The following is a 13,520-nucleotide window of genomic DNA, read 5'->3' on the forward strand; positions in this document are numbered from 1 at the left end:
AATGAAGACCCAAGAGGCATTATATTGGCAGGTATAGTTATAAAAAATGAAGAGAAGATACATAAAATCCAAAAATTCACATTTTTATGGATAAAAAAGTTATAATCACCTCATTTAATTAATAACTTATTGATTTTACCTCAAATAAAATAACGTGCGTGATGGACCACAATGTAGGGAAAAATGTAATAACTTGTAACCTTGAAGGATAAATCCAGGACTTCACAGTCTCATTTGACGATAGGAGTTGATTTTGAATTACGATTCCCATAAATCTACATATCTTTTGTAGAAAATTTATAGAAATAGCTATATTAGCGAGACACAAGTATCCATTCGCACAAACAGTAAATTGAAGAACCCCAAAATTAAAAAAAAAGCATTTACAAAACTGAGCATTGACCAAACAACTGATCGTGACTGGACATAAGGTTAATTAGTCACCCAGTTGATAATGCAGCGAGGGTGAACGAATGCAGGTTACCAGGTCGTGAACATTTAATTATGACTTACATAAAATATTACAATAAATAATCTCTCTGTAACTGTGAGATACAGCAACAAACCACTAAGAACACAAGGCACATTTCAATATTTACCCTCTTGTAAAACTGCAGTACCACAAAAGTCACATTAAAGCCGCATTTACGTCGAAGGAGTCAACCATCGTTTATTTTTTGTTTTAAACAGAATGCCATATACATAAAAACATCGTATTTCGTAATTTAGAGATTTATGATACAATCGTCGCTCAAAATAATAATACATATATTGCCTTTATTAGCATAAACAACTTGGTCCTTTTAAGCCGAATGGCTTGTCAGAGGGTTCCATTTATACCACATAGTGGCGCATTGAAAGAAAAAATATATTTCTATTAAAAATTCCACCTTCTCCATGAAATTATTCACCTTTTCGTCAACTTTTGGATACTCAAAGGCCAGTCGATACTTTAAAACTAATCCTTTAACCTAATTAATGAGCAATTTCCAGCATTTCATATTAATGCCTCTATTTTCAGGTCAGAATTTATCATCGTATGGGAATAAGGCTAAATCAGTGACTGTTTCAAGCATAAGAGATGTAACAATTAATGCCCTTTCCTAATTGACAGGGAAATAGATTGTAAATAAATGCTAATTCAATAAGTGCGAATTCATTAGCACACAACTACAGACTTCGAGGAGCTGTTAAATTCATGGTTGAGTAAACTTACACGACTTACACCAATGCTGCAAAACTTGAGAGACTAGGACAAACGCCTTTTAGTGGTGCACACAAATCTACACCGATCGACTTCTTTTCGAGCCGAAAAGTTATTTTTGCTCGATCCACTATTTCTCCTGGTCAAGCGGAATACGCCCAACTTTTGACCGCGCGCGAGTTCGAACTCGCTGACACTTATCAGATTGGAAATGAGTTTTAATTGGGGAGGGCGAACGGAGAACGATCTCTCGCTTCCAAACGCGGCCTCTCGAGGGTAGTCCGAGCGATTAATTAAGGGAAAAGGATCAAAGGAGACGGCCGGCCGAACAACACACAACTTCTGTTCCACAGAACGATTTTTTGACCTTCTAACAAACCGACCATCGCAAGTTTGATCTCAATTCTTCCAAAGCACCAAAGCAGTCCTTACCGGATAAGGCTTCATTCACTGCTAAATGGATTAAGCACTAAGACGTTTTTTTCCTAAATTGAATGCAATGTACTAATCACATGATATCATTTTTTAACTTTAAAGGGGGACTGAGAGAAAACCAACTTATGAGCTTCAGTTAAGAATTATCAAAAACATTGGATCTTTCGGTGAGAAAAGTAATCGACTTTTACAATTTTTTTCAAACCAAAACAAAAGTACAAGTAAACTGGCATTCGAATATTAACTATTCAAATATTAATTCATTTCTCGTAATTTTAAATAGATGTAAAGTGATACTACAAAATCAATATAAGGAATAAATAATCGTTAAAAACATCCTTAACAAAGAATACAAAGAAAATCTTTGCGTGGAGAAGCCGTAATATCAGTTTACAATGGGCCGAGCGGGTTATGAAGCGCTTATCTTTAATAATAGTTACTGACAGAAGGACCTAACCAGACCGAAATAAAATATGCTATTGGGTATATGTATTTGGCTGAGTTATTCAAATAAAATTTGATAATATTCCTCATCAATGCACATATTATGATAAAGCAATAATAGCATTTACAAAATAACGAATTTTGGACGCCACATGTAATGTTACATCCGAAATTATCTTAAGAGGAGAAAAAATAGCAAGCAAAGAGTACTCACTTCCGTGCGGGAAAAACTTGGCGTATATGTCCTTGAAGGCATCTTCATGAACCAGTCCCTCTGGGCATTCCTATAAGAGAAGAAAAAAGAAGTTAAAATACGTATTGGTAAATAAAATCAATATATAAAAATAATTAAATGGAGAAATCACATGCATCTATCCTATCATTAGAGCAAATTTCATATGCATGCTAAATATAGATAAAATATCAATAGGTGATCTGGTAAATTAAAGAATCCTAGTTCACTAGCAATTATTAGATGTTTTGTGGGTTATCCTCCAGTAAGGGTATAATCCGATGGATGGGCCATGGGCCAATTTCTCGATATTAACTTATTCACCAAAATATTTCTCCTCTCCTGCATTATTTATCACATAATCTCCAACACCACCCTCTAGTATTTAGTCTGATTGCAAGTTTAATGTAAACATTTCCTCCGGCCTCCTTTCGCCCGTCACTTTTGATACATATTTACATGTTTCCCCCATACCTCATGACATACATTCGAAAAATATCTGTTTCCTCGACCTATCACCCTATCAGTGACGTCATGATGAATGGATGCTGGATGAAGGCAATGAGAAAATAGAAAAACGGATGAATATATTGCTGCGCTCCTGGGTACCAAGAAAAACGCCGAAGGTAGTTGAGATATTGAGGAGAGTTACGAAATGGAGACATTTTCATGGAGGATGAGAGCGATTAGATAAAATAAAAGGGAAGAGAAAGGGAACACATGAGCAACGGGACGCTTATCCTTACGCTCGGATAAAATAGAACACGAAGGAGTAACAAAAGCATTGTAGGGGGAGCTCAGTTTTTATTTTTCGCCCGCACACCGTTCATGAAAAATCTCGGGTAGAAAATAAAAATGAAAAATACAATCGGGGAAAGACGACGGAAAAAGTTTGACGCACTACGTGCATGTTGAGAGCTCGAGGTTGAGAGCTAAAGGGACACACGTGCAGAAATATGTCACAGAGCATATACGGACGCTTTTTAATTCTCTCTCCCAATAAAGATAGAAGTCCCCGATGAAAAAATACTAATTCTGTGCTCATATGTCGACGCACTGATAGCTCGAGAATATATACCTCGAGGCTGCACGATATCGCTCTGCCGGAAGATGATTTTTTTTAAACTATTCATCTTCCGAAGAGGGATAGAGATGATGTTTTTTTTCAAGAATTTATTCTAGAACTCTTTAATTCCTAAAAAAATCATACATAACAGCGTTTCTCATAGAACCTCTTTTTATCAATATTTACATGTTGTGATCCGTCGCAAGGTACCTATTCAAAATGATTATCAAAATATTAAACAATAAAAAAACCGCTTATACTATATAGATACAAGGGTATGAGTGAAGTAATTGTCGATATTTAAATCACCATAGATGAATACACACATTCGATAATGTAAGGATGCTTGAAAAATGTTTAGTTGAAAGGAATAAACAATAATCGAGTCCTAATTTACTGTCTAAATTTTAAGCTACGAGTTCGTCAAATAAATAAACCGCCGATGAAAAAAAAAGCTCTCATTTATGGTAATAACGTTAACTGAGTCCAATGCCAGTTTTAAACATTACTAAAGTTAAAGCAAGATATCGTATTGCCAACAATTTATTGACAGAGTACAACACGTGTTTCAATTGTTATTACAATCACAATCATCCTCAGGTACTAATGGAAAATAGAAATAGGTTTCTATTAGTACCTTAGGATGATTCTATAACAATTGAAACACGTGTACTTCTCTGTAAATAAATTGTGGACAGTACAATATCTTCGTTTAACTTTAGTGATGTTGTTCCACAACATCTCTCCGAATGAAGTTTACTTTACCAACATTACTATCAGAAACATATTTAGCAAGTGAATTTGGGAGTTTTGCTACAGGATTTCGTAAATAAACAGGAAAAGCCATCTATCCGTAACAGAGCTATGCCAACTGCGTCAATAAAAGCTTTACTCTTTTCTAATTCCAAGAAATCCTCCACCTCAGAATAAAGTTCCTTAAAGAAAAATGATGTCCTTTAATAAAAGAAGAAATGTGAACATGGAATCTCTTGGAAATTCCAAGGTTCCTCGACTATGGATGAGTATTGTTTAGAAGTCTGTGGATGGATACAGGCTGTAACACTGGACTCCACAGAAGCAGAAGAAGTAGAGGAGAAGAAGACATTCACAAGGATAATATCTTATTCCCCTTTCGGGAGGTCGGTCAATGGTTCCCCGGACCTATTTTCAGTTCAGCCATCATTTTTCTCCCATTATCTCGCGAGAAAAATAGCATCATCTCCGCCCGTTTCCCCTCATTCATCTCCACCCACTTATTCCCACTGGCACACTTTTTTATAATTCAATCCCGCTCCTCCCGTCCACCCATTCCCCTGCCTCTCTCTTCCACGCTCCACATTCTGCTCCGGTGCCTGTGTTCCAGCTTCCAAATGCGTCTCCTTGACACCCCCAAAAAAGAATTAACAGCCAAATGGACACAGATTTTTGTTTCCAGATTGTGGAAAGAAATTCTCTGTGACACTATTTCTGACCTGAATTTTCAGTTTCCATTATTTATTTATTATAGTATTCTACCGATTATGGTAGGTTTACATGGAGTACTTAAGGAACATTCTGGGAGCCTCGCGAGAGAGGTTTTTTCGGCTATATCGTAGCAATTTCTTTCTTTTACCGTCATTCTCTTCCTGCAGTAATGCGGAAATTTTTCGTTGTTCTGCAATGAGTCACCGAATTAGAAGAATGAATAGTTCAACTAGGCGTAATTCATCAAATCCCATAGTATTTGGGGAATAAATATTGAGCGATATTTTAGAAAAATGTCCATTGCATAATTTACATTGACTTTACTAAATGGGCAACGTCCGGTGCCTGCGTACATTAAAATTTATTAGAAATATAGGAGTAATTTTTTGATGTAAGATTATCATGAAATTTAATAACATTGTGGTACTAGATTTATTTAAACGCGAATGGGGAAGGTATTTTTACTTCACATTTTTCATAATATTTTAAATTTAAAATTCATTTCAGCAAAAATAATAAAAGGAAAAATATTCTCAGGTATGCAAGAAAGTCACACCTAGTGCTCTCATTCTTTTCTCTGCGAGCATGGAAAAATCCAACTAGCTGAGGAGATAAGACGTAAGATCTTCTAAAGGCTTCGGAAATGCACAGATGAGAAACCTATTTTGAGAAAGACCAACCGAGCAGGTACTACATATCTTCCGAGGTTAGCGAAGTAGTGGTGGCATGAGCCGGAAGGATATGGCTGGAAGGAAAGGGTTATTTTTTTCCGTCGCCTGAAATTGAAACTCGCGGCTAGAGACGACAGAGTAAGGTAGCACTCTAAAGAAAAACGCCATCGGGCGAAGCGAAACGACGGGCGAGGAAAATATCCAATTTCGAGTGTGCTTCGCGCTCTTCGCTTGTTCTCACGGCGCAGTCGGATACGGTCAGGGTTGTCTCCGAGGCTGTCCTCGGGGAATCCGCGTAATGACGGCGTGGCGCTGCGCCCGCTCCTATCAACGGGTCCGCGATATTTTACCGTACGCTGTGACGTCATCCACTCCCCTGAAACGAGAATGTACTATTACCTTCCATTTGATCCCCAGCAGGTTGTACGATATATATAAAAGGGGAGAGCGCTTAATTTCTGCCCGCAAGAATCCAGGTTCAAATCCCGGGTAGGTAAAGTCTTCGAGCTCCCGAAAACAAAATATAAAAATGCAAGGTTGCCCAAGCAAAGTAAGTGGCCCCTTTACCCTGACTCTTATGGAAGATCTGAGAACGTTTATGGAAGTTTATCACCACTGGAAAGTCATGGAGTGACACGAAATATTGCGTACTCAATCTGTAAGTATACTTTTTGGGATATAAATCAAAAGATGATATTCCCTATCCCCCTATCTCTGGCATTTTAATAATTAAACCAATTGATTCTTCATAATTGTAAATGTTTACTTTTAAATATCGGTTTTAGTTACTTCATTTATATTTAATATTTTACTTCCTTTGATTACATTTCCATATTCTGTAAATATGAATATATGGTAAAATATCAAATACTCTGGAAGAGTATGGGAGAAGTCCGGAAATTACGGAAAATTCAGAGATATTTTTGTAGTTTGACAAATTAGTAGGCCCGATAACCTGCCATTCAAAATTATGCTGTTTCGTCTACGATGAGCTCTTCCCTCGCCTATCCTAATCAACTTTCGGGTCGACACACTGAATAGATCCCGAGTGAGAGATCTCAAGTAAAATAGGAGTGTCATAGGGAAGGATCGCCATGCTTGTTTTATCTCGCCTCGTGGGGGATAAATAACAGCAGGAGCACACAAAATAACACTATGCCTCTCCAGCTCCGTCGGCAAATTCAATATGGGATGGAGAGAAAAATCAAAAGATACAAACAGCCGGGTTGTCATAACAATAGCCTATCAATGAGCAGGCAACGCATCATCCTGGAGTAAAAATGCCTTTGGACCTTGATTTGAGTTCCTGGGAGCATTTGCGAGATATGCATCTCAAATTTACGATGGTATGATATTTGGATATTTGAATGGTGCCATATACGATACCACAATACGCTTATCAAACAAAATCCTTCGCGGTTCATTCAAACGCAAACCCACTTTTAATCCCATTTATTTAATTACGCAGAACGAACAGAACGGGAATACCTTTATCGTCGCCAGAGGGACGAAGCGAAGAATTTCCGGCGACATAGCTAGCGAATGAAAATGAGAATACGAATGAATACAGCGTTCGCCAATTGGGAAATCGCGTTGGCTATAGCCAGAAAGAACCAGAATCAGGCCCCAGATACTGGCCGGCCTAGGTGGCGGTGGGTTAAAGTTCTCGCCCATTAAACCTTAGATCGTGTTTGGAATCCCACTTTGGTAAGTGGGCCTATCCTATCTAGGGTATGGATGTTTGAGTGTTCTTTTTATATGTTGGAACCCTCATTGTAAAGACCGTTTGGTGCTGTTTTCGAGGAAGCTGGAAATAAAAAAAAATAAAATCCTCAAAAATGTATGAGACACGGGATCATCATGAAGGCGTATAAGTATACGTGTCCTCTACAGATATTTTCATCCCATTTCCTCCCAAAGTCGCCCGACCCAAACATATCTCAGCTGAACTCTAGTCCCATCGATAGACATTCTTCGTTCGACCGTCACCGCCGTCGTTTCGCGTCGCCCCAATTACTCCCCACTGGGTCAATCCTTCGCTAAGCCAACCGTTATCGCTCGCCTCCACTGCTGCCGACCCATTCCTAAAGCCCGTCTTCTCAGCTATGCATTAGCTTCAGGGGCGAAGATATGTGGCGAAGAGTCACGGTCAGGGCAGTGTGAAAATAGGAACGCTATTGGTGTGGGTGGAAGATTTCAAAGACGTGCAAGAGAGAGAGAGAGAGGGAAGCTGATGTAAAGGAGGGTTGTACTATCGGTAGATTGAATCCACAATGAGTTTATAAGGAACCAGATAACATAGATACTAATTCAAAGATATTTTTAGTAGAGTAGGAACTCAATTAAAACACTCTATCTCTCAGGGTTAGGTAGCACATTGGAGGAAAACAGAAACAGAAGTAAGGACATTAGGAAGAGAATTGCATTGGCAAAGCAGGCGTTCATGAACAGGAAGGAGCTTCTGAGAGGATCTTTATGTAAGAGTTTAAAGAAAAGGTTAGTGAAAAGTTTGATCTGGAGTGTAGCGCTCTACGGTGCAGAAACGTGGACACTAAGGAAGGAGGACGAGAGAAGATTGGAGGCATACGAGATGTGGGTATGGAGAAGAATGGAGGAGGTGAAATGGACAGAAAGGAGGAGAAACTGTGCTGATATGGTGGGTGATGACAGGCAACTTTTAGATGAGATACGGAGGAGACAGAAGGTACGGATGAAGCGAGTACTTAGCGGGGAGGGGATGTTGAAAACGGTGTTAGAGGGTAGAATGTTAGGTAAACGAGGGAGGGGAAGGAAGAGATTAGGATTTTTAGATAGATTAAAAGGGAGTAGGCCTGAAAGTGAATTGAAGAAGGCAGTGCTCAAAGGAATAGGAGGCTCCAAGATTACTTCTTCAGAATTCCATGGAAACCTACCCTAAACGGTAAAATACTCTAATAAAACTCTTAGGGTTTCAACCTAAATTTTCCTAGCTGAAAATGGAAACGTAGAGGAAACGTACATATTTTTTCCTTCCCCTGGTGTACGGGTAGCCATCGCAATGATCACGCATTAGTTTTACAGCTGAGAGCCACGGGTACGACAAGCATGTATCATCGTACAATGTACGCTTTATGACACGGACGATACGTCAGGAGGAAATCAAAAAGTGCACGATTCCCGTACTTCACAATTTTCGGCAGGGTTGATTTGGATGGTTGAAAGGAGTCGAAGAATTTCTTTCCCGAGGGCATCTCGCACTTAGGAGATTAAATTTGGGGATGTCTGAAGGCATAGCCCTTATTAACTTGAGCCAAAGGTGCAAAGTTTCTCATCACTTTTTCAATAGATAAATAATGAATTTATACGGTTTAAATGCGACAAAATTTCTACAGAAATAATGTAGTTTTAATGAGACTTGTCATCTATAAACGGCTTTGTTGTGCAGATAAAAAATTTACTTCTACGCTTATTAAAAATTTCAAAACTTCCTAAATCTTCAAGACCTCCTCCAAAGTACAGCCATATCCTCCAGTAGTTTCCTCGGCAATTTTAGATCAAGATCTTAAAATGTAATGGCAAATATCCTGAAGCAATATTCAATAATCAAGCTATGATCTCTTACAAAGCAAATAAAATGGCATAATCTTAACAAGTGCAGCGATTTTGTTGTAAACTGCTCCATTTTACGGAGTCAGGTCTGATCTCCCAAATAAAACTAGTTTCTAGCGTTAAGAGATAAGGTTTGCTTAAACTACACACCCCATTTTAACCGTTTCCACTGTCTTTAAACCTTAAACCATTTCAAGGGATTAAATTTGCGTAGAATGAATACTAAGCTCTGAAAAATAATTAACTGATTCTAATCTCTTAATCATTAGTCTCTCCACCAATATCAATCTCATTGATCAGCATGAATTTTATTTCGAATACATTTATTACAAGGTGTGACTGCTTACATTAAGATGAATCACTAAACCTAGTTTAAACAAAATTGCTTGTAGGAGAATGGATTTAATCTGTGTAATACTCCACAAAGTCTTCCAATTTTCAGGAGTGACAAGGCGTATATAAAAAATCCAGGGGTTGGAAACGGTGTATGGAAACGAATTAATAATATATATTGTGTGGAATTTTACTAACAACAAGAATAAATAATTTCTTAAAATTCTAAACTCGACAACGTTGAACTATCAACTGTTGCATTCAAAACTGATAAAGCTTAGTTTAGAAATCCGAAGAGCAATGCCACGAATTATATGTTTGGATTCGCCACATGCAAAATTGACTTGCAGTTGCGGGTTTATTCGAATTCTATCCGATCCCTATGAAACAATTTTCTGTCCACAAAAACACTGCCTGCTTAAATTTAGCCTGCAGGAATCTGATCAGGATGAAACTAATCAAAGGGCATCACCTTTATTTCTGCTTCCCTATTAATGGTTCTGTATTTCAGAACGAGAATTCATTCCCCTCATTCGTTCTGACGCAAAAGGTCGGTTTTGGATTGGGGAGGGTACAGCTCATCCCGAACTAATTGCAAGCCTCAGGCGAATAAAAAATTTCACTCATTCAGGGTAAGAGGGCAAGTCCCTTCGCCTGGGCCACCTCGCACTTCGATGATTTGTTTCATAAGTAGTATCCGAAGGTTTCCACCGGGATTTGAACCTGGGACCCCTTGATCACAAGTCAAGCCCTCAACCTAATGAGCAACCACGCTCCCTCAGAATAGTAATTATTTTGTTTTAAACAATGATTAGGGGAATGACAAGGAAGCGTAGTGAATAAATCCGGCCCCACTGCATAGAATATACCTCAATATACGGTCACCTCAGAAGTCAGAAATAGCAAAAATGCCAGCACAAAATCTTTCGAAATGATTCCAAAAGAAATGAAGGGAACAAGTTCATCTCATGAATATCCAAGCTCGTTAGGAACGAAATAAAAGGAGCATTGAGGGGCATTCATCACAGCCTTTGGATGGATTCTCGTGGATATCTACTTTAGGAAATCGAGAATGCAACCCGCCAGGCGGAGGATAACTTCCTACGACGAACTCGCGGTGCATTTTTGCCCGCTCGAATGAATAATGCGACCCATCGATCGCGTATGCCCGAGGCTATGTGGGAGCAGTGAATCGCGAGAAATCGAAGAGATCGCTGGCCTGCCCGTGCCCTTTCGAGTGCACCAAACCGCTCCATTGGAGACGATGTGTTCGGCTAAATGGAATGCACTCCGGCGCTGAGCTCAGCACCCAAGACCCAGTTGGCATGACGATCGTATTGCCGACGGGGAAAAAGTTTTGATCGTTTGAGGAGCGAACGTTTTTCACGAGACGACTGATGCTGCGTGACTCGATGCGAGGGCTGGTTTAGATAGTTGAGGATAATGCTCTTGTTCACACATTCCCGGCAGGGCACGGCACATATACTTTTCCTTGGAGAACTCACACTTCGAGGAATTTTTTGTTTAGCTTCAAAGAGAGCATAAATACTAGACAAATAAACAGCTGTGCTCCCAAATATCAAGCATATTTAAAAATTTCAGTACACTGCTGCATGCGTTAAGCCTAATCCGCACCTTGAACTCAATAAATGTAAATTGGTATTTATTAAGGTATATTGGTATATACTAAAGATATTCGATCAGTTAAGGTAGGTTCAAACGAATTTCCCGCATTTTCTTTCCCTAAATTGAAGGTCCTTTATATTTCCAAGTAAAAACTACTTTTTCCATTTTGTTTACAAAAAAACTGGGGATTTTATGTTCAGCAATATTTCTTTATATACAAGATTGGATGCAATTTTATTTGCATCAATTCTTTCTCGTATTTATTTGCCGAGAATAAAAAGGCAAACTAAAAAGGTACTTTTCATTAGTTATCACTAGGTTTGATGAATAATGCACATACAAGTAAGCCATGGCCTCAAACGGATCCGATATAAGTATGTAGGATAGGAATGACACCCAATGGATTGATTTTTACGGCAGTTTCGACGAATTAAGTAGGCTATTATTTATGTTAATTCTGAAGTAGGATTTTACCACAGCGCAAATATGTATAAAAGCGATTATCGACTTATTCACATGCGACAATGATTGATATGAACAATGCCCAGATAAAGTGGTCTGTGAAGGGTAAGATTGGTTGTTTTCGACGATAGCATGTTATTTATTTAGATTGTAAATTTCATATCCATTCACTTTAACACTCATGAAGAAATAGTAATATCACTTTTTCCAAAATGTCCAACTCCAAGCATTTTAAATGGGAGGATTTTTAAATTTCTCATCATAATGCTGAAGCTAATGGGCTTCAATTCAATGCTGGCTTCAGCTTTTGCCTACTGCGCAGCTACCTTGAGTGGTCATATTTATGCATTCTCTTAGAGCCACCACACGGCGGCACGAATATTGCAATAGAGGACACTCAAGTCGTTCCCCAAATATGTTTTCACCTACCGCGCATTTAAATGAGTAGAAAAAATGTCGCCACTCATGTCACTGACGGAAAAATTGATCCGAGTTTGAATTGTCTAAGAGCCACTACACGACGGCGCCAATACTATTTTTATTATTATTTCTAACAGCATGTGGTAGCATAATTTGTCAGTATGCGTGACGTTTTTTGGAACGAGTGGTGTGCATGTGGAAGTCCAATTGAATGCTGCATGCCGGTGATTGATAACCCCCTGCCAAACATCCTAGAGGTGGCTCTCAGGGTATTATTTACATGTAGATACTAAAAAAAATAGGATCCTCAAGTCGTCCTCTAAATGTGTTGTCACCCACCGCGCATTTAAATGGGTAGAAAAAAACTCGATACTCATGTCGCTGACGGAAAAATGGATCCGAGTTTCACGGGGAAGCAGGATATAATTAGGGGTGTTAACCGAAATTTATATACATGATTATGTGTGTTACGAAATTCTTAATTTTTCCAAACCATTCCTTGCAATTAAAAGCATTATAATGCGACATATTGGAATCAAAGGATCGCATTGCACTCATCACCGCGCCAAAGACACTTTTGAAAACCGATTAAAATGCGACCGAAGCGGCATTAGAAATCCGCCTTCTGTGTGATGGAATTGGGCCTCCTCTATGCAGTCCCTTGCACGGCGGCTTCGTTTAGCCTCGCAAATGGATTAGAGGAGGACACGGAAGTAGGATGGGTAGAGGACGGAGGTCAGTGAAAATGGGAGCCAAAGAGGCGAACGTGAAGAATCCAATTGGAGAAAGGGAGGCGCTGTGAGGGCTGAGATAGAGAAACAGGGGACGGTCGGATTCATTAAGAGACGGCTTTCTACGGGGACAAAGAGAATGGGAAGCCACAGGAATGGGAATCAAAGTTGTTTCAGGCCATGGGAGACTTGATTCAAGCTACATACCACTGAGATTGTTCTTTGTGGGATATCCTGGAGTGACTGAGCTACCACTTTCGGAATGTATGAGTTTTTACCAATTTAAATGCCTTCTTCAAATTTTTATACAGTTTAAGTAATACAAAAAAATACGTTACATCTCAATTTTATCCAGCAACGCCATTTAAGGTAAGCACGCGTTTGAGGAACCAGTCCTCCAGAAATTTAAAAAAACTTATTGCCCACAAAAGAGGATCAAATTATAAAAAGATGTAATCATTTAGGTATGTTTGTCGTAATATGGCCATTTTAAAGTAATGAACACTTCATTGCGATTAACTGCAAATGCGGGAAAAATAATACGACAACGTAAAACAATAGTCAGTTGAAATTTAAAATAAATTTTGACTAAGATTGCTATAATTTTCAGACTACTGAAGACAACAACCAATGAGAAAGATGATAGAAGTAGTATGCTGCCAGTGAGTAAATATTTAAGTAGATGGAGTTATTCCATTGGAACACAGATAAAATTTACAATGAAAAACAATTATCATCTAACATGAGAAGAGAACGCTTTCGGATAAAAAACGATGAAATAAAAAATACTGCAAGTTTTCTGAATAATTAAAAGACAGAGACCCCTGCACAAATCACCTACTTC

The 13,520-nt window shown here is 38.7% G+C and overlaps 1 protein-coding gene across 1 annotated transcript in view; it reads right to left on the bottom strand.

The window, feature by feature from the left end:
* LOC124155738 (Kv channel-interacting protein 4) overlaps window positions 1-13,520 on the bottom strand; it is a 562,897-nt gene that overhangs the window by 192,835 nt on the left and 356,542 nt on the right. The window contains exon 2 of the mRNA XM_046529806.1: window positions 2,298-2,367. Within this exon, the coding sequence (XP_046385762.1) occupies window positions 2,298-2,367 (70 nt within the window). The remainder of the gene's footprint in view (window positions 1-2,297; window positions 2,368-13,520) is intronic.

Source organism: Ischnura elegans, chromosome 3 (genome assembly GCF_921293095.1).
Source record: "Ischnura elegans chromosome 3, ioIscEleg1.1, whole genome shotgun sequence".
Lineage (NCBI taxonomy): Eukaryota > Metazoa > Arthropoda > Insecta > Odonata > Coenagrionidae > Ischnura > Ischnura elegans.